The sequence below is a fragment of the Dipodomys ordii genome, unplaced genomic scaffold (genome assembly GCF_000151885.1).
Source record: "Dipodomys ordii isolate 6190 unplaced genomic scaffold, Dord_2.0 Scaffold4, whole genome shotgun sequence".
NCBI classification, from domain to species: Eukaryota; Metazoa; Chordata; class Mammalia; order Rodentia; family Heteromyidae; genus Dipodomys; species Dipodomys ordii.
Genome location: NW_012267220.1, coordinates 24,037,366 through 24,060,417, shown reverse-complemented (window position 1 = coordinate 24,060,417; position 23,052 = coordinate 24,037,366). Strand labels below are relative to the sequence as shown.

Sequence of the window (23,052 nt, the reverse complement as noted above, 5' to 3'; positions counted from 1 at the left end):
AATTCTCACATCAAGAAAAATGTCCACTTTCCTCCTACCAGGGTTCAAAATCCTTTATGAAATTTACATCATAATAATGTTAAAATAATATATCATTACAATGACTATCAAAGATTAAAAAGGGAGTAGCAAATAATGTCAATGAAACTGACCCATGGATAGTTATCTAGGGAAAGTTAATTCTGAAACACAAACTTTCCACCAATAAAAGCTTCTATCCAAAAGCATACCTGTGTTTTAGAATTTGTTCAGAACAAATTCAATACTTGGTGGTCATCTACTAGGTAACTCAAATTTAGTATTTTACTAACTGTTGGTGATCAATGGAGTTTTTGCTTTGCTTTTGTGCTAGTCCTGAAGCTTGAACAAGACCTGGATACAGGCCCTGAGTTCTTTTGTTCAAGGCTAGCACTCTACCACTTGAGCCCCCAACTCCCCTTCCAGCTTTTCAGTGGTTAATCAGTAAGAGTCTCAAGAACTTTTCAGCCTGGATGGCTCAGAACCATATCAACATGTCTCAACCTCCTGAGTAGCTAGGATTACAGGTGTCCAGCTACCAATAGTTTTTAATAATAAAAATATAAGAGAGCCAGGCACCGGTGGCTCACACCAATAATCCTAACTACTCAGGAGGTTGAGATCTGAGGATCACAGTTCAAAGCCAGCCCAGGCAGGAAAGCCCGTGAGACTCTTATCGCCAATAAACAACCAGAAAACCTGAAGTGGCACTGTGGCTCAAATGATAGAATGCTAGCCTTAAGCTGAAGAGCTGAGGGACAGCGCTTAGGCCAAGAGTTCAAGCCCCATGACTGACCAATAAAACAAAACTAAACAACAAAAAAAGATAAAGTAGAAAACACTTGGTTTTGATCATTTCACTTATACTGAATAAAAATGTAAAATTAAGTGGTTACCATTAATTTTAGATTTATTTCACAGCATGGTTTCTTAAGAATTAAAGCAGAATTATGTCACAAAAAAGAGTAGAACAACCAAGTCCAAAAATATCCACTGATTTACTTAGCTACTACAAAATTTGGCCTATAAACCTTGAGTAACTTTGATATTTGTGCTTTTTTGTAATATTTCTTCTGACATTTCATTAATCTTTTAGTAATGAAATTTTTAACCAGACACAAAAATCTAACCTAGGTTTTCTAATTGAGTTGAAAAGAAATATGCAGATGTTTATCAAACACCTTCTGAAACTGACCATACTTAGTTTTCCCTCTGTATTTGTGGGTTCTACATCTGTACTCAACTTACCAAAATGCAGATTTTCAGAACAAGAAAGTTCCAAAAATCAAAACCTAAATTTGTTGCATCGTAAGCACATGCTGAATCCCTCAGAATGAAGCAATGTCAGATCCAGTTTCAGTAGAGTTCATACCGTAGAGAACTGATCAGCTCCAATCTATTCATATATTATGTAGTTAGGCCTATCATGCTTGTATCTGTACCAACCATGTACAAATCATCTTCTTGTCATTATTCCCTAAACAATACAGCACAACAAGTTTTTACAGAGTATTTTCATTTTATTATATAGTACAAGTAACCTAGTGGTCATTTAAAGAGCATGGAAAGATGCGTGCATGTTATATGCAAACCTGGTGTCATTTTACTGTAAAGGACTTGAGCATCTGCAGATTTTGGTACCATATGCCATCCTTGAGCTAATCTTTCAAGGACACTGAGGAAGATTTCAGGTGGAACTTCACTTACAAACTTAAAAAGTCAAAAAGAATTATGTTCAGAAAACCTCATAAGAGGGTAAGATCTACCTTTTAAATTTCCACATCAATAACACATAGTACTGAAGCAACAAGTCAATAAAATTTTGCATTTTAAAACCAAAAGGAGTACATTTTGGACATTTCAAATTATAAAATTCAGTTCTAAAGCAGGAATTGCTACTGTGTAACAAATACTGCTCATATCAAAAGTGCTGGTGAAAAGAACTCAATACTTCCACAAAATCTGTCATACATCTAATCAAACTATCATAATGAAAATTTAAATGTTTAATTAAGGTGCTTGAAGTTTGCACTTCAGGGCCCACTCAATAAGTATTCATCTGCTACCTCTTTGTAGCAACTCCAGATAGGAATGATTCCAACTTCTGTTACTTTCTAAAGTGTGGCATCTGTGGAGCTGGACTGCCCTCTATGGGAAAGGAAGAGGATACACTCATTAGCTGTCCTGTGTGAATTTTCTCGTTAATTCGGAGTTCGCATCCATCTTGAAGCATCCGAATTGCAATACGGGCGATGTTCTTAGAGTCATCAAGACCACTGTGAGGTCGCCCATCATAATCCATTCCTAATTTTTCAAGCATTATTGTCAGTTTGGTTTGGCTTCTGGGAACCTGAAAAATAAAAAGCTTAGTAAATCATTCTTTAGTGCTCTGAACAGCAATAAAAGGCCAGAGTGAAGCTAAAAATAAAAAAAACACACAAGAATGGGGAAAGGGTGAGCAAATATAGTCATTATATTTAATGTATAATATACAAAAAGTGAACTACTTAATTTAGAGGATAGGGATGGAAAGAGGAAAATAGGGGAGAACAAAGGAAGGAAAGAGTAACACTGACCAAGAAGCATTGTACTCATACTGACCTATGAAACTGTAATCCCTTTGTACAACTATTCAATCATATTAATAACAACAACATATATATATATATGCACTTCCCCACCCTAAAACAACCAAAATTATCAATTATAACAAAATAAAGTTAGACAAAAGGCAATACTTTTGATCAAATGAAGCAAATTCTCATAGTTTATAGTCTTAGAATTTTAGGTGAAATACAGAATCCTCAGGCATTTGTAATTTAACATAAAATTTAACAAACCATTTACAAATGGACTGTATGGTTTTAGACATATAAAGATCAACCTTCTCTTAAACTGAAACTAATAATTTAACATAATGGTCTTTGTAACTAACTTCTTACATAGATATAAACAGTAATTAGCCTTTCTGAGATGACTAAAACTAATGACAGTAAAAATGAAAGATGGGGTTAGGGTTGTATGTTATTTTTCAGGCTAATTCAAACATGTTCCACAAAGTTAGGGACCACTGTTCTAACTTCAAAGAAACTGATATAGCTTTACATCCTGTAGTTTTTGCAGAGTCACGTGTGTACCTTGGAACTGCAGGTTCATCACTACGATGATACCAGCAGTACTCCTAGGGTTACTGGTAGACTACGGAACAAGCACTATGTTAACTATGATTAAAAAAAAAAAACTATGAAAATCTACCATATGATAAGTATCAGTAACTACTGTAAGCTGTAATAATGCAAATGCACACTGTGTCTTCTACTATATTTTTTTTAGAAAATATGCTTCTAAAAATAACTTTTTCAATACACTGGACAATTTAGTTGGGAGAGACAAATGTCAGAAACACACAACCTTCTAAGACCAAATCATAAAGAAATAGATTATGTAAACTGATCTATACCTAGTAAGGAAACTGAATCTGTAATTAAGAATCCCCAAGATGGGCACCAGGGGCTCACACCTGTAATCCTAACTGCTCAGGAGGGTGATATGTGAGGATCACTGTTTGAAGCTAGCCTGGGCAGAAAAGTACATGAGACTATTATCTCCTATTAATCCTAGAAGAACAGAAGTGGTACTGTGGCTCAGGTGATAGAGCAGTAGCCTTAAGTAAAAGGAGCTCAGGGGCATCACCCAAGCCCATAGTTCAAGCCCTAGCACTGGCCAAAGAGAAAAAAAAGAATTTTCTGGGAAGTGGAGGTATGGCACAAGTTGGTAAAACACAAGCTTCTACTGGAAAAGTCAAGTACTTGGCTTGGGAGGCCCTGATTTAAAGCCTCAATACTGGCACCAAAAAAAATAGACAAACTATACAGACAAACTACATAGGAATATATCCCTTATAAATATCATAACACAAAAATCTTCAATATAAGCAAACTAAATCCAGCAGTTCATTAAAAGGATTACGTACTACAACTGTGTAGTGCTGGAAAGCAAGAATGGTTCAACATTTAAAGAAAGGGCTGGGAAGGTGGCTCAGTGGTAGAGCGCTTGCCTGGCATGCATGAGGCCCTGGGTTCGATTCCTCAGCACCACATAAGCAAAAAGAAAAAAGCCAGAAGTGGCGCTGTGGCTCAAGTGGTAGAGCACTAGCCTTGAGCTGAAGAGCTGAGGGACAGCACCCAGGCCCAGAGTTCAGGTCCCACGACCGGACCCCAAAAAAATGTAGTACACCACATTTAGAGAATGAATGAGAAAAACTACATGACCACCCCCAACAGGTGTAGTAAAAAGCATAATAAAAATCAAACAACCTTTCATGATACAACAAAAACCTCTCTAAAAATTAACAAAAGGAAAATACCTCAAAAAAAAAGTTGTAAGAAAACCCACAGCTAACATCATACTCCCTTCTAAAGTTAGGAATAGCCATATGTTCACATTCACTACTTGTATACAACAGTTGAAAAGTTGATTAAAACAACTGAAAGTTTTACTTAAAACAATTAGGAAAAAGAAATAACGGGCACCCAAAAGGGAAAAGCTAAACTGTCCCTGTCCACAGGTGACACTGTTTTATATAGAAAATCCTAGATTCCACATAAAAGAACATTTTTTTTTTAGAATAAACAAATTAAAGTTGCAGGTTCAAAATCAACATAGAAAAACCCACTGTTTCCAGACTAACAATGAAAATTCAACATGGAAATTACAAAATAAACTTCATTTAAAATAGCAACATGAAGAATAAAGTACTCAGGAATAAACTTAGCCAAGAAAATGATAAAGACTTGTATACTGAAGGCTACAAAATATTGCTGAGAGAAATTTGAGAAGGCACTAATAAATGAAGACATTCTAAGCTCATAGTTCAGATTTAAAATATCAAAATTATCCAAAGAAATCTAGATTAATGTATACTGAAATACTTTTTGTATTATAACAGACAATTCTGATCTACTAACTCAATGGGACCTCAGACAGACAAACCAACTGAGAAAAAATAGTGGTCTAACCTATCTTCATTTCAAAACTTACTATAAAGCTACTGTAATCAAAATGGTAAAGTATCAGGATGAAGATAAAACAACAGAGTACCAGAAGAGAATAGACTCCAGAAATGGATCCTCAAATACATATAAATGTATTTATAGGTATATGCATACCACGTGATTTATACCACATGACAAATAAACAAGTAGATTAAAGATTAAAAATGTATAATCTAAAATGAATAAAACACTTAGCAGAAAACATAAGGAAAGGCTTCATGACATTAGATTTGATAGTGATTTGGATATAACACCAAGACATACATTGCAGAAAAAATAAAAACTTCATCAAAATTTTAAGAGAAATGAGATATAAGAAAAAAACTTTCAAATGTGTCATTTGAAAGGTGGTAATATTATTTAGAACTTCTTTACAGAAAAAACCTGATTTTAAAATGGGTGGTCCAATTCTTTCAGTTCCTAAAGAACTAAGAGACTTACAACAGTTATGTGGACATTCATCCTCCTTATGGCATTATTTACAATAGCCAAACATTGAAGGTACGAATGAATTTTTTTCAAATGTAGCATACATTTTTAATGGAATATTACTCAACCAGAGGAAGAAAGAAAACTCTGACATAGTACATGTATGAACCTTGAAGACATTATGCTGTTAAATAAGCAATATGCTGATTTCACTTAGAGGAAGTCTGTTGAAAAATTAAATTTGTAGAGACAGAAAGAATGATAGTCACCAAAGGCGAAGAAAAAGGAAGTTCAATAAGCACAGTTTCAGTTTTAGGAGACAAAAAGTTCTGGAGATGGACATTGTGATAATGGTACAACAATGTGAATATATTTAACACCATCAAATTCAACACTTTACAATGACTAAAGGGGTAGATGTGACAGATTTTTATCACTGCAAAAAAATAAAAACAAAATATAAAACAAGAAGTTTTAGATAGTGACAGAAAAAGTTAACTTTACTAAGCAAAGGCCAAAGGTCAATTCATTCTATCATATTGTTGCTTTTTCACTGTGCTGGTCTTTGGTATTGAGCCCTGGGCCTAATAGCTGTCCCTGAGCTTTTGTACTCAAGGGTAGTGTTCTACCATTGGAGCTACAGCTCTATTTCTCGCTTTGGCTGGCTTCAAACCTTGATCCTCAGATCTCAACCTCTTGAGTGGTTAGGATTGTAGGTGTGAGCCACTGGTACCCTGCTCTATCATATTGTTTAAAAAAATTATGCAAACCTGAACAACAGAAAACATCCCCCCCACACACACACACAACATACACATCTTCTGATTCTGCAAAGGGAAAAGTCTTAACAAGGTATCCTAGTAGAAAAGTGAATGGCAGGAAAACAGGCCAGATTGTGTTGAATGGTTTGTAAAAATGCTCCAAGAACCAGCTTACTTAGGAAGACTTTTTTTCTCCCTAAAATCATAAACCAGCTGAACAAGAAAATGTTCGACTTCAAGTTAAAATATTCTCAGATTTCAAAGAAAACAGTCTTTAAAAATAGCATATAACAATAAGAAACCTCAAAAATGCTCACACTTCCATTTGGGCTTCACAAAGTTATTAATAAGTCTCAAGTCTTAGTAAAAGCAATCTAAAAAACTAGAAGAAAATTGTTTTTCTTGCCTTTCTACATGAGAATACGACTAGGTGAGAGCTGCTTTCTCTGATCTTCTGCTCCGCCTGAAATCTGACTTTGAGAAAGAGCTCTGTGTATGTAATCTGATACTATACTAAAGATGCAACTAATATTCTGCCCCTTAAGATTGTTGTGCAAGAGTATTCTGGCATGCACAAGAAAGAAGTAAATAGTTCTTTCTAATTCTCATCTTTTGAAATACATGATTCTCTTTGGCCATTTAGCAAGCATGGAGAGCAAAGGGCAGAAACTATAACTGGAAGAAAATGAAATTCATGTGAGCTTATTTATATTTTTTGCACTGAATATGACTGCATTTGCTCACCCATCCTTCCTCCAATGTGTGTCCACTCTTTGACCCACCCTAACCAAACAAAGTATGTGTCATCTTAAATTCAATCCAGTATTGAGCATTTGTACAGGAAGAAATAAAAACAGAAGAAAAAAAAAACCTGTTTGGGACTCACAGTAAAGAAGTCTATTGAGTCTCTCGCTTTAGAAATATTTTTTATGGGTTGGGGATGTGTTTCAAGTGATAGAGCACCAGCCAAGCAATAGTATGGCCTAGGTTCAACCCCCAGTATCTCAGAAAAAACAAAACAAAACTCACATACAAGCTTATAAAAGAAAAAATACATTTATACAATTTGTGTAAATGTTAAGTCTACATTTGAGTCTGAAATACTCCAAAGAGATGTTCGAGTTTTCCCCCAAAATCATCTGTACAATTGGGTCCATGCTGTATTTCTATTCAGTGTTTTAGCCTACTCTTTTTTAGTCTACTATTTTCCATTCAGTCTTCTTTCTGACTCAACATAAGGAAAAGGGAAGAAGTAAGGTTATAAGTGAAACAAGAATGTCCATGAATTTGGCTCAAGATTATGTCTATTTCTGTGTGTGTTTTTGAAATTTCCCGTAAGAATTTTTTGCTGTTGTTGGTCATGGGGCCCGAGTCTCTGAGCTTTTTCACTCAAGGCTAGTATTCTACCACTTTAAGTCATTTCTAGTTTTCTGGTGGTGGTTAACTGGAAATAAGAGTCTCATGGATTTTCCTACCCAGGCTGGCTTTAAACCACGATCCTTAGATCTCACCCTCCTGAGTAGCTAGGAATACAGGTATGAGTCACCATCATCTGGAAATAATTTTTTTAAATCACAAAATGAGCAAAAGAAAAATCCCCAATAAGAGGAAAAATCACTAAGTATAATTAAGGAAGGGAGTATTAAACCATAACAAAGTCACACTATAAACCAGTATGAAAAGATTCCTAAGCTCCTTTAAAAAAAAAAAAACTAACAGATTTAGGGATTTCACCAAAAAGTAGTAGTTCATATGGCTAATAAAAAAAAGTTCAGGGGCTGGGAAGATGGCTCAGTGGTAGAGCGCTTGCCTTGCATGCATGAGACCCTGGGTTCGGTTCCACAGCACCGCATAAACAGAAAAAGCCGGAAGTGGCACTGGAAGAGTGCTAGCCTTGAGCTGAAGAGCTGAGGGACAGTGCCCAGGCCCAGAGTTCAGGCCCCACGACTGACACACACATACATACACACCCACGACTGACACACACATACATACACACCCACGACTGACACACACATACATACACACCCACGACTGACACACACACACACACACACACACACACAAATTCAGTTTCATGAGTGATCACATATCTTCTCTCATTTAGGATGTCAAATGAAAGCATCACACATCCATCAGATTAACTTAACAATGATAATGTCTGGCAATATCAGACACCTACAAAAATATGCACCAACTGAAAACTTAGCATTAGTAATAGGAGTACAAATAAGGTACCACTCTTTTGGAAAATTACTTTTGCATTATCTAGTAATAACAATATACATAGCCTACAAACCAGCAATTCCACTCGTAGGTTTATGACCTGAACAAATGAGTACAAATTAGAAGATATAAGAAATATTTGTATTACCATAACAAGTAAAGCTATTCTTCATTACTGAAAGAGCAACAAAAGATCTTCCCTGCTAAATGGAACTTTAAGGAATTTGTGACCATGAAACCAGCAGTGCAGAAGATACTTAAAAGAATCCTATATACAAGACAATAAATGCAATCAGGAAAATATGGAAAAAAACAAAAAACTTCACTAGATTCCTGGCACTGGTGGCTCAGAACTGTAATTCTAGCTATTCATGAGGCTGAGATCTGAGGATTGTGGTTCAAAGCCAACCCAGGCAAGAAAGTATGAGACTCATCTCCAATTAACCTTCAGAAAACTGGACGTGGTACTGTGGCTCAACTGTAGAATGCTAGCCTTGAGCTGAAGAGCTCAAGGATAGCGCCTGGGTCCAGAATTCAAGCCCCATGACTGACAAAAAATTTCACCTCCTAAGTAGGTAAGAAGATTAGTAGAAAGCCAGGCACCTGTGGCTCATGCCTGTAATCCTAGCTCAGGAGGCTGAGATCTGAGGATTGTGGTTCAAAGCCAGCCCCAGCAGGAAAGTCCATGAGACTCTTATCTCCAATAAACCACTAGAAAACTGGAAGTGGCGCTGTGGCTCAAGCGGTAGCGGGCTCGCCTTGAACTGAAGAGCTGAGGGATAGTGCCCAAGCCCCACGACCCACAAAAAAAAGAAAGAAAAGAAAATTAGTAGAGAAGAATAAAACATTACAACAAACAAGTGTTAGGAATTACTACATACTTTTCAATCATTAACTCTGAGTATGAATGATCTCATTTTCCAGTGATTTGATTATAAAGATGTAGGGTGAGGAAGAACACCCAAGAGAGGGAGGTTAATAGAGCCGAATACCTTCCACAGAAGGATTTCAACACACATCCCAAAACTGAAAATTCACGTGACTTAGAAATATGAAGGTAGCTGCATACCAGTGACTCTTTCCTGTATTCCTACCTACTCCAGAAGCTGAGATCTGAGAATCACAATACAAAGCCATCCTAGACAGACATATATATTTTTTTGGGGGGGTCCAGTCGTGGGGCCTGAACTCTGGGCCTAGGCACTGTCCCTCAGCTCTTCAGCTCAAGGCTAGCGTTCCACCACTTGAGCCACAGCGCCACTCCCGGCTTTTTTCTTTTTGCTTATGTGGTGCTGAGGAATCAAACCCAACAGGGCTGGGAAGGTAACTCAGTGGTAGAGCGCTTGCCTTGCATGCCTGAGGCCCTGGGTTCCATTCCTCAGCACACATAAGCAAAAAAGAAAAAAGCCGGAAGTGGCGCTGTGGCTCAAGTGGTAGAGCACTAGCCTTGAGTTGAAGAGCTGAGGGACAGCGCCCAGGCCCAGAGTTCAGGCCCCAGGACTGGACCCAAAAATAAATAAATAAAATAAAAAGATAGCAAGCCAGTATATTTTGAGATAATACAGAGAAAAAGTATAGAAATTTTACCTTGTAAAAGTTTCCATATGATTTTCGAATATTGATCCACTTTTTAGCAAAAGAAGGATATTTGAGCCTGCTAAGTTGGCACTGCATGTTCAAGAACTTACTCATATCCCATGAACTGGTAAATAAAAACAGGAGAGAAATGCATATAATAAATACTATGCCAATACTACACAAATGAGTCATTCTTTTTAGTTTGAATTTGTCAACTTTCTTATATTCACCTAATGTCAAGCTTCAAAAATTAACCTGGCTTCCTACAATACACCTCAAAAATAACTTCAAAAAAGAAAAAGATAGCCTTAGTGCTGGTGGCTCATGTTTGTAATTCAGGCTCACATATGGCTCTTCTTAGATGAGGGGAGTCGGAACAATAGAAGTTATACTCTTTAGCCAAAAATCCTCAACTTATCTACTATACTGGCAACAAGAGTATACTCAACTACACTAATTGAAAGTGTCTATCCTTAGGGTCCTATTTGTATGTGTATTTTTAATATCTTAAAGCAATCTCCACATACCCTTAAGCTCTTTGCTTGAGATGTTATTTTTGGAGGTATCAATTACTGTTTCTGTTAGTGCTCTCACTACAAACTGCAAAAATTTTGAAATCATCTGTTCTAGAATTTGACATTTTATAGAACTGTACATACTGTTATGACAGCAAAACCTATTAGTATTATCAAAATGAGTATTATTAAAATGAGGCTGATCAACATTTTCTAAAACTTCTAAACTCACGGTCATGTGATTAATCAACATTCTCTTCTTGCATGTAAACTTTTGTAACCTATGTTGATGTCTGAGTACAAATCATCCACAGTGTAAAAATCACTAGTGGTTCACAACTTACTTCTTTAGCATTCATAGTAGCATTATGGTACAGGAGTTGTCCTAGTGAAATATATGTAATCCTTGTTTTAATCTTTCTGTTTTCCCCGTCTAGCTTTTTATTAATAAATGCTTTTGGGCATATACTTTTGAGACCAGCACTATAGTAAACATTATGGAAGATGATCCTAAAGGATTTCTAATTTCATGACATACATAAAATTAAGTTATATATTATTAGAATATGTAGTCAGAGTGGAAAATTTTCATAAAGGTTATCAGACTTTCTAAAAAAGATCAATATGAATTATAGTATGAGATTAACACACAAGGAAAGCTCTGAATAAGCATATAGAAGTAGTGAGGAAGAGTCTCCCAACAGAGAAAAGTATAAAATACAGAGGAAAGGTAAACAAGGTGAATTCCTGGGCAGCACCGTCTACTGTAAAAAGGAGTAATAGCAAGTAGATTAGGCTAAAAAGGTAGGATGAAATGAAAGAACCCTGAGGCCAAGGTGAAGGCTTGATAGCTAGCAAATGTCAGGATTCAAACAAGATTTCAGGTAATTTTAGATTGTGTATTATTAATATTTATCTTTCCAGCCCTCTAATCTGGGATTAAATTGTTACTGCTTTCTCTCTTCTTCATCCCTAGGATTCAAGTTTTAAGTAGAAAGAAGAATAGAAAAGGGAACACTGTTGTTATGAGGTTATTCCAGAACTTTTAATAAATTATACTTTTGTGGTTATTATAAGAGTTGAATAAATAACATCCATGCTTAATTTTTAGAAGATTAAAAAAGATAATTATCCTCAGTACTTACCCATCTGTTAATATGCAATATTTATACTTTGTTCCTAATTCTTTCAACTTCATCCAGTCAATTACTTTTTTCAGTACTAGAGGGAAAGGATCAGCTTTGTCTACCTGATCCTGAGAACATAAAAACAGAATATGTAAAAGTCAAGGTAGCTAATCCTACACAATACCCAAACATAAACTACAGGGTAGGGGACAATATGAGAATAGTTTATTTATGCTTTAAACTTCATGAATTCCTAGGCTTAAACCTATCTAAAGCTTCATTTAAGTCAACTAAAAACTGCCCATAGCTAAGTATTAGGAACTGCCTTTAATTGAAATATACAATCCTGTCCCAATAAGATTTTAGATCATCCCTTGTGGTTCTCTTTTTATAGGTTCCAACCTAGTAGTTTATGGATTCTTACGAGTAAAGGGAACAAAAGACCTAGAATAGCCAAAACAATTGTAGGCAAAAAAGACTACTCAGGAGGGATCTCGATGCCAGACTTCCAACTCTACTATAGAGCCATAATAACAAAGACAGCATGGTACTGGCACAAAAACAGACCCGAAGACGAATGGAGTGGAATAGAAGATCCAGAAATAAAACCACACTTCTACAGTCAGCTGATATTTGACAAAGAACCAGAGACATACAGTGGAAGAAACACAGCCTCTTCAACTACTAGGACTGGGAAAACTGGGCAGCCACATGCAGAAACTAAAGAGGACCCCAGCCTATCACTATGCATCAACATCAACTCAAAATGGATTGAAGATCTTAACATCAAACCTGAATCTCTGAAACTACTGCAGGACAGAGTAGGAGAGACACTTGAACTTATAGGCACAGGAAGGAACTTCCTGAACAGAGTCCCAGGGTAACAACAAATTGGAGAGACTTGACAAATGGGACTACCTTAAAATAAAAAGTTTCTGTACAGCTAAAGCTATAGCAACCAAGCTAGAAAGACAACCAACTAACTAGGAAAAAATATTTACCAGCAATATATCAGACAAGGGGCTAATATCCAATATATACAGAGAACTCAAGAAACTAATCCCTCCCAAACCTAACAAACCAATTACTAAATGGGCAAGGGAACTAAAGAGAGACTTCTCAGAAGAAGAGATAAAAATGGCAAAAAAAACACATGAGGAAATGTTCACCATCCCTGGTTGTGAAGGAAATGCAAATAAAGACAACTCTAAGATACCACCTTACCCCAGTCAGAATGGCCCACATCCTAAAGTCAGCCAACGACAAATGCTGGAGGGGATACGGAGAAAGGAACCCTATTACACTGCTGGTGGGAATGTACACTTATACAACCACTTTGGAAAGCAGTCTGGAGGGTCCTCAGAAAGCTAAATATTGACCTCCCTTATGACCCAATCATACCACTCCTAGGCATCTACCCTGAGCAACAGGAACCAGGATACACAGACACATGCACCAATACGTTCAGTGCAGCACTGTTCACAATAGCCAGGATATAGAAACAACCAGATGTCCCACCACAGATGAATGGATCCAAAAATTGTGGTATCTATACACAATGGAATATTATGCAGCCATTAGAAAGGACAAAATAATGGCATTTGCAGGGAAATGGATCGAGCTGGAAGAAATCATGTTGAGTAAGGTAAGCCAAGAGCAAAGAGACAAACGGCACAGGTCTCCCTGATAAGTGGATGCTAAATCCAAAATGTAAGATGATAAGACAAAATTAACAAGACTTAAGAAACAAAACTCATCTGGTCGAATCACTAATAAATAACCCTCTACTGCTGCTTACATATATGGTATATATGTGCACACTGGAGGGAAACCAGGAGGAAGACACAGCACTAGAGGGAATCAGGGAAAAACATACAACAGCAGGACCCATCAGCTGCACTGGACATTGATCAAAATGAACTAAGCAACTCAATGGCAGCGAAGAGAGGGAGGGAACAAGTGGGAAAGAGGGAACAGTTGATGCTATGCAAAACAAAAGAAATGTGGAAGAAATAACTGTATTGCAAAGCTCATAGAACTCATAAATGTTATAGACCATGATAGACAATTTGCCCCATGAAAGTTAGAATGTGTTTGTGACTTTAACTAAGCACTATCCCACAATACTGTGAAATTTGGAAAATTATGTAACTACTTAAATCACAGTAAGAAATTTGAAAAAAAAAAAAAGAGTAAAGGGCAATCTCTTATCAGCTGTAAGCCATCATCTCCTGAGTGATCTCTCCAAACAATACTTCCTAAAATGTACCAGCCCAATCAACCACTCTCACAAAATGCCCTCCAGACATTCTGCAAGACTTTCAAGATAAGGGATCCAGGAGAACCTTTTAAGCTGGCCTGACACAGTCTATCTTGACCATTTCATTAGATCATGTACATTTGAGCCACCCTACACTACATGAAATTCTGCTGTTTCATGCCTGAAATGACCAGTCCTCCCCCTACTTATCTTTATTCAGCCCAAGGTAACCAGCATAAAACATGAAAGGATCCCGCCCACATCCTGTATTTCCTGTCATCAATGGAAACCTTATGCAGATGCTAAATACCCTGACTTCTAACTCTTAACTTTATTGTAACCACATCTGTCTGTTTCTGAATCCCTACCTAGTTCCTTGGCATATATTATAGAAGACACCCAACCATATGCAGAATGACTGAAAGAATAAGCGAATTAAGAAAGTAAATAAAAGACCTACTCATTAAAATACAAGCACGTCATAAGAGTAAATATAGTCAGGTTGCAAATTGATACATTCTAAAACTTATCCCCAAGTAGAACACAATAACACTCAGATAATTCTCTATTTTACAAATAAAATATTTAAGATGTATCATTACAACTCTTTAAAGGGAAAAGTATATGATACATGATTTGCTTTTTGTTTTTTAAGATGAGGATCTTACTATGCTGCACAAGCTGGTTTCAAACTCCTGGGCTCAAGTGACCATCCCACCTCAGTCTTCTAGGAGCTGGGAGTACATTCACCACCTTGTCCAACCATTTATTTGTTGATTACAATATGGTGACCTTTACCCCAAGCAAGGAGAACACATTAAATTACTCGTAACAGTAATTCCTAAACTTTGTAGAAAGCAAGTCTCTAATTTGAAATAATAAGATCACAACCTGAGTAATTCCAGTAAGACTGATGCAGAAATCAGACAGATGTGTATTCATCTCTGGCCTCACATACTGCTGAAATGTATCTTCCTACAAAGGAAGGCAACAGTTACTTTAATGTGCATAAACTACATGACACATTGAACAAAAGTGCTCTGACTTTATAGGTGTTCATGGTACAGATCTATCTAGAATTTTTTTTTGTTGGTCGTGAGGCCTGTACTCTGGGCCTGGGCACTATCCCTCAGCTCTTCAGCTCAAGGCTAGTGCTCTACCACCTGAGCCACAGTGCCACTTCTGGCTTTTTCTGCTTATGTGGTGCTGAGGATCAAACCCAGGGCCTTATGCATGCAAGGCAAGCACTCTACCACTGAGCCACCTTCCCAGCCCCCACCTAGAATTTTTAAAGGATTCATTTCCCCTAACAAAGCCCTCTGATATTTTGATTAAAATTATTTGCTTTGCAATTTAAAAAAAAATTAAGATACTGAGTTTGAAAGCAAACCTTTAAATCAAAACTTAAATGAACATTTCTTGAAGAACTAAACATTGAAAACTTTGTACTACTTTAAAACTATAAACCTAAAATCTAAATAAGGGAGAACTGTCCCTAAAAGTGAAATCAATTTGCCCTTATAGTATCATTTTTCCCTTTATTTATTTATTTTTATTTTTGTCTAGTCATATGGTTTGAACTCAGGACCTGGGCACTGTCCCTGGGCTTCTTTTGCTCAAGGCTAGCTCAAGGTTAGCATTGTACCACTAGAGCCACAGCTTCATTTCCAGCATTTTTTGTTGCTGGTTGTGGACTCAGGGCCTGGGCACTACCTCTGAGCCTCTTCGTGCTCAAGGCTAATGCTCTACCACCTGAGTCACAGCACCATTTCCAGTTTTTGAGTGCTTAATTTGAGAAAACAGTCTCCTGGGACTTTTCTGCCAGGGCTGGCTTCAAACCAAGATCCTCAGATCTCAGCCTCCTGAGTAGGATTACAGGCGTGAGTCACTGATGCCCAGCTCGTTGTTTTCCCCATAAATTTTCCATCAGAATGATGACAGTGATTTCTGTTAATTATCATTCATAGCAATCAGAGTGCCTATGCCTACAGCAGTAGTCTTTAACTGGATTACACATTTTAAAAACAAACAAAAAACCAAAAAAACGGTAAGTTTTAAGTTATATGTTGATGTCAGGGGCTAGGTAATACCACCAAACTGAATTAGGATCTCTGAGACTAGGACCAGGCATTACGATGTTTTTGTTTTTTTACTTCCCAAGAGATTTTGTTATCATGGGAAAAAAAAGAGAAGCAATTCCTAAAAATGCCTTAGTAAAGCTTTTCTGTTAAGACAATGTCACAACAAAAGCAAAATACTCACCTGAGGCTTCTAGTTCTAGCTAAAACTTACAAGAGACACCAAAATAGTTACTACTAAAAACAAAATTCACTTACGATTTCTAAGGTGTGAGTATTCAATAAAACAACAGGAAACTCAATTATTTCATGTATGAACTCAGGTGGATTACCCTCTTCACAAGTGGCTTCAAAGTCAATAATACAAATGTAGTCGTAGTAACTGTCTGCACAATTGCTCTCTTTCAACATTAATTTCTGCTTTTTATAATAGTTTTTCAGCCTCTTCTTCAGAACATCCTTTACTCCTCTAAATAGAAAAAAATAAAAATATATATAAAATAAAGTTTATTTAGGCAAATTTTACACTCAAAAATCATAACTTTTTTTTTTTTTTTGGGTCCGGTCGTGGGGCCTGAACTCTGGGCCTGGGCGCTGTCCCTCAGCTCTTCAGCTCAGGGCTAGCGCTCTACCACTTGAGCCACAGCGCCACTTCCGGCTTTTTTCTTTTTGCTTATGTGGAACTAAGGAATCGAACCCAGGGCCTCATGCATGCAAGGCAAGCACTCTACCACTGAGCCACCTTCCCAGTCCCAAGGATCAGAACTTTTATCTGCTGGTACTGGATTGAACCTTGACAAGTCACAGCCTAATTTATCAAATGCTAGCTAAAATAAATGTAAGGGAAGCAAAATTCAAAGCTAAGTTAACAGACAACATGAACCTTTTCTCCAAACCATATACAACTTCCAACCTTCAGCCTTATCCACATATACCACTAATATAGCCACAGTGCCCCACAGATTAAGATGACACACAAAACCTGAATTTTTTTTTTGGTCGGTCATGGGGCTTGGGTGCTGTTACTGCGCTCTTCAGCTCAAGGTGAGTACTCTACCACTTGAGCCACAGCTCCACTTCTAAAACCTGAAATTTTTGTTATTCTATAGGTCATGTATAAATGTCTGATATGAAAATTCAGGTAAGTTGGCCTTATTATGCTCTTTTTTTATTGGCATTTATAGGTTAGACGACTAAAAAAATCTTTAAGAATATGAAACTACTGTAATCCTGGCATATGAAGTTGAATAGCTGCTAGTTGCTTTGGAAACTAGTTTAGAAGATATCATTCTTACTGTCCTTAAGAACACTATCACACTCAGTAGATTCTCGGTGAAAGCTTTGCATTACCTGGTTAGTCTCCCTTTCTTTCTTTCATCCTTTTAGGGAAGGGGGGTGTTGGGAGTAAGGGCATGAAGTCACAGGTATATACTACTGCATATGCCCTTCCCCCTCCCTTTCTCTTTTCCTTCCTTCTTTTTTTTTGAGAAACTGCTGTAAAAACTAGCTCTTGGAACAAAAAAAATCCATCATTTTTACTTCCCCTTGCTCCTCCCCATTCAACTACTCACCTTAAAAAAAACAAAACCCACCCACCTCATCAAAATACCAAGAATCTAGTTCTCCTTAATGATCTCTACTATGGCTCCCATAGCTTCTTCATAAATAACAAACACCTCCACTATCACAGCCTTCCAACTCATTCTTTACCATGTTCATATTACCTATTGTTTCAGTCTATTTCAAAGGTTCTTTTCCCCCAATGTTCAATGGTACATCATACACTACAGACAAAACATCCTGTAAGTCACTGCCTGAATATGTGGTATGCTTTCATGTTCTAGAACTTTGATTATTATATAGCAAGAGCTTAGCATAAGATCATAGCAGAAAAACATACAAACAAGAATTAGTCCTCTATATATCACCTTTATAATAATAATTTTAAAAATAATTACTAGTTTTGTTTTTCCTTGAAATACCATCCTTCTTTGTATTGTTTGACATAATCCAAGTGTTATCTTTCTGAATTGAAGATACTCTGTTCTGTATCTCTACCTCCTCTTCCTTGCTCAAAATTGGCACTGTATCATAAGCCACACTTCTACTTCTGGTTTGTTGGTGGTTAGTTGGAGATAAGTCTCCCAGACTTCCCTGCCCAACTTCGATCTCAGCCTCCTGAGTAGCTAGGATTACAGCATGAGCCACCAGTGTGTGGCTTCAATGTTCTGTATTCTCATGCTACAAGTGGCCAGAACTCCAATGTAGCACTGGCCACTTTGTACTGCAATTATTTGTGTATTTTCCCAAGAGTCTGAGATTTCCACAGTAAGGAAATATCTTATTTACCTTCTGATAAAGCCTAGTCTAGTGCTTAGAATTCAATACCAGTTTGTTGAATAAATTTATAAACATCTAGGTCTCTAGCTTTCATGCAAGCCAGGGGTATGCAGTTGATCTTCACATCTGAAAAGGACAAAAATTTTCAGAAAAATCTTCTATAAGTGACAGACTGTAACTTCACAACTGAAAGGCAGGGAAAGATGAAGTCAAAAGGTTCTTCACAAATTATGATATAGAGAATCTAGAAGGAAAAATACGTTTGTGCTCTTTCAGAAAGCAGCAAAGCCTAATTTTTCTTTTTCTTTTTTGCACCATTCTAGGGCTTGAAATCTGGACCTAGTCCTGTCTCTGAGCATAGAGAAGGGAATAAGAATTTAGGGGTACACTTAACTATTATGTCTCCATGTTTCATATAATCAAATTTTTCCTTTATGCTGGGCAGTTCAATTGTTTATCAAAATACAGTGACTCCAAAGTCATTCCTGCCTCATATACTAAGTTATAGAAAATCATTGATTTGATTTGTAAAATACCATTCACATCCTACATATATGTGTATCTCACTAAAGATACACAAACAGTATTATTTTCTCAATCTATATACAGTTAAATGATGCATACTATCATTCTACTGTATTTTAGAAACTAAAACATTTTTTGGTAAATGATTTCTTTAAACTACTTGATTTCAGGCAAATCCCAAACTCTTTATGAAAACAATATGAATAGGCAAAGAAAAAGAAAAATGTCCTACATATGTCAATTAAATAAACCTAAAAAAATAAAACTTGAAGTTAGGCACAGTGATACACACCTAATAACCTTAACATTCAGGCAGCTATGGTTGGAAGATGAGCATGTACTACTTTATATAATTTTAATTTTTGTTTTGTGTATGTTGTGGGGGGGGGAGGGCCTGAGCACTGACCCTGAGCTTTTCCTCCCCATTTGAACCACAGCTTAACTTCCAGCTTTTTTCATTCTTAATTGGAGATAAGAGTCTCTCATTTTTCTGTCCAAGCTGGTTTCAAACTTCGATTCTCCAATCTCAGCCTCCTGAGCAGCTAAGATTACAGACTAAGCCACGGGGACTCAGCTAAAGTTATTTTTTTTTTTTGGTCCGGTTGTGGGGCCTGAACTCTGGGCCTGGGCGCTGTCCCTCAGCTCTTCAGCTCAAGGCTAGCGCTCTACCACTTGAGCCACAGTGCCACTTCCGGCTTTTTTCTTTTTGCTTATGTGGAACTGAGGAATCGAACCCAGGGCCTCAGGCATGCAAGGCACGCACTCTACCACTGAGCCATCTTCCCAGCCCCAGCTAAAGTTATTTTTAATTACCTGGTTTCAAGCTTGAATTCTGAAAGCTTAGCTCTGAGTTCTTCCTTACTCATTCTGTTAATACAACCATTTGTAATGGCAATCTCTTTGTAAACTGGGTCACTGAAGTCACTTGTGTTGGAGGTAATGAATTCAGATCTATTTGTTTCTTGGTCATCAATACACCGTTGCTTTTTCTGTAAAAGTAAAAAAGGGGAGGGATTAATTTATAATTATTACAAATGCAGATTCAATGATTCAAACTTCTGAGACTTCTATATGTTACAAAGCCAATGAAAATGTCCACTGCAGCAATAAGAGGCCAGGATAGGAAAATGAAAGATGTGTTTTCAATATAACTTGCTCTACTCTATTCTGAGTCAGGAGGCTCCTTAAAGGCAAAGAGTCGAAGAAAAATGAGAATTAATGTCAGAATCAGTCACTTCAGTACAGAACTCAGCTGACTTTGGGTGGGTTATTAGCTTTTGATCTATAGTTTCTTTTTCTATCAAAACAAGGTATAATTATCTTAAGTGGTACTTGGTAAAATGATAAATAGTATTTAGGCAGCATTATTACAAGTATGAAATGAAATTATGTGTAGCCCAGTGAGGGCAAGGTCTGTTCAAGCCCAAATATGCTAAAAAGAAAAGCAATTTACTAGCTGAATCCCTCTGCTTTGTTGAAATCAGCAGAGAATTTTTTTTGGGGGGCCTGAACTTTGTGCCTGGGCGCTGTCCCTCAGCTCTTCAGCTCAAGGCTAGAGCTCTACCACTTGAGCCACAGCGCCACTTCTGGCTTTTTTCTTTTTGCTTATATGGTGCTGAGGAATTGAACCCAGGGACTCATGCATGCAAGGCAAGTGCTCTACCACTGAGCCATCTTCCCAGCCCAAGGGAGAAAATTTTTATACTCATTTATTAGGAGCATCCAATGACAAGTTTTAAAAGATAGGATAGTCACTAAGTCCAATTTGGAACAGTTGTCATATCTTGAAGTTTTAAGACTTTGAAATATACTGAAGTATCTACATACGTCTCTTAACAAACAAAAAACTTTAGAAGCACTGATGGCTCATGCCTATAAATCCTAGCTACTCAGAAGGCTGACATATGAAGGTCAGCCCAGGAAATAAAATCCCCAAAACTAATCTCCAATTAGCCAGCAAAAATCTTGAAGTGGGGGTGTGGCTCAAGTGGCAGAGCAGCAAGCCTAGTTCAAAAGAGCTAAGGGAAGGGTGAAGTCCTAAGTTCCAACCCTAGTACTTGCATTTTTAAAAACTTTTGATAAAAATGTCCTACAATGAGGAGAGAAGTGGGGTTGTTAGGGCATAAGAAAGTTTCTTTCCAAGTATCAAGGAGAATGAGATAGCCACATAGAGAAGGAGCAGGAGCATGTAGGACAGTCAAACGTAAAGACTCTTAAGGAAAAAGACCTTTCTCTTCAAAAGACAGCAGGGAAGCCAGAGGTACTTGGAAGAAGGTCCAGCAGAAGGGAGTGAACCAGCCCAGTTCAGATTACAAAAAGATCTTTGTAGCTGTGGTGCGTTAACATCACAGATGGAAGAACAGAAGAACTAGAAAAACCTCGTGCCAATACTCAGTATGAAGTAGTCAACTTTTGTTTGTAAGAGAAAGAAAAAAAGCCTAGCTTGGGTGTTAACAATTTACAATCCACCGTGCTGGCCAGCAACTATCCTATTCGTAAAAATCGATAAATAAAATCCAGAGTTGTCTTTGTACAGCGACTTAAAAAAAAATCAAACAAAAAAAATAAATGAAAAAGATCTAAGATTTTTGTTTGGTTTGTTTTACAATTTTTGCCACTACAATGGGGATCTGTGCCCAAGCCCTGGGTTCAAGCCCCCGGACCACCCCCTCTCCTCCCCCCCCCCACACACACACCTCAGTACTCTGTTTGGAGGGAAATAGTAGGACACAGGGAAAAGTCAGAGGCGAAGCTCCATTCAAGAGGCCGCTGTGGAGAAAGGGCCCAGATTGGCGTCCTAAGAAACGTGACCTCTCCTGGGTAGAGGGTCGGGGATGGGGGGGGGGTTCCCCACTTCAGAAACCACCACCTCTTCAAGAGCCGACGGGGCGGGGGCGAGGTGGAGGTAGAATGGCAACAGTGGACAGAGAACGTTTGCTGCAGAATTCTCACTCGGAACTTCTCCGACGACTGTTTCCTCACACCCGGGGTGGAGGCGGGGGGTGGGGTGGGGGGGTGCTCACCGGGCCCCGATCCGGGTCCGGGGCGGCCCGGGGCGTGCCGGCTGCAGCCAAGACGCGTCCCCGGTGAGGGAGGCCGCGGCAGAGAGGGGCTGGCGGGGCGCGGACCCGCGGCTCACCTCGAGATGGCCCGGCCGCCGCTGCTGCTGCTCCTCGCACGGCGTCTCTGGCGACCCGGGCTGCGCGCGAGCCAGGGCCTCGCCATCGCGACGCCGTCCACTCGGCTCATCTTCCTCCATGCCGGCTCCTGCACCCAGAAGCCAGCTACCGCAGCTGCACCCGGGCTCGCTCTCACTCCGCCAAATCCCTCCGGCCTCGCTCTTCTCGGTTGAAAAATTACCGGGTTTCACGTTCCCGCGGCGGCAGCCACACAAACTCCGACGGGCACCTCCCACTTCCGGGAGCGTGTGGCGTCCGTCTGCTGCGCAGGCGCACTAGGCGAGCGCGCGCGGGGAACGCCGGAGCGGCCAGGAGGCGCGAGAGGCGCAAGCGCGGGAGGGGAAGTGGGCGTGGTCATCCCTGTTGAAGCCCACACCCTGGCGTTTCCTTGAAGCTGGAGCTAGCCTCCTTTCTAGTGTTAATGAGGGACGCTATGAAGTTGATGGGAAATGTGTTGAAGGCCTTTTCTATTTAATGTTTTCTGCAGGTTCTGAAGTCTTTTGCATTATTTTGAAATATTAACTCCATTGATTTTTCTGTATCCAGTGTTGCTTTGAAAATTCTAATGGCAATACGGTTTTTGTGCTTTTGTGCATTTGTTCTTTCTCCCTTGAGACTGCAGATTTTCTCTTTGTGACCTTCATGTTTTTTAATTCACTGAAACAGATCCAAGTGGAGATATGGCTTGAGACCAAGGCCACCTCTGATGCTGACACCCCTGGTGGCCACAGATGCTCTTGAAACCTTGAAATCTTCTACTCAAGGTTGCTTTCCTACCTTACCTCCATCTCACCCCACTCCCATCTGCCTACCCCCCCCCCAATTTCACTTGTTATAAGTGTAAGTATTCTGCCCACCTTGGGTCCTCAGCTCCACCCAGACCTGAGTTCCTCCCTGCCCTGGAGTTCCTGCCATATAGCTGGCCCCTCCCTCTCTCATCCCAGACCCACCTGAACTCCCAT

At 38.6% G+C, this 23,052-nt stretch overlaps 1 protein-coding gene across 1 annotated transcript; it reads right to left on the bottom strand.

Annotated features, from left to right (window-relative positions):
- Positions 1–910: 910 nt before the first annotated feature.
- Positions 911–22,327, bottom strand: Eri1 (exoribonuclease 1). The gene is made up of 7 exons (XM_013023486.1): positions 22,051–22,327; positions 19,725–19,900; positions 16,305–16,515; positions 14,860–14,943; positions 11,727–11,836; positions 10,076–10,190; positions 911–2,368 (listed from the first exon to the last, which is right to left on the bottom strand). Exons 1-7 carry the CDS (start codon positions 22,168–22,170, stop codon positions 2,126–2,128), a joined length of 1,059 nt encoding a protein of 352 aa, XP_012878940.1. The 5' UTR covers positions 22,171–22,327; the 3' UTR covers positions 911–2,125.
- Between the last annotated feature and the right edge of the window lie 725 nt (positions 22,328–23,052).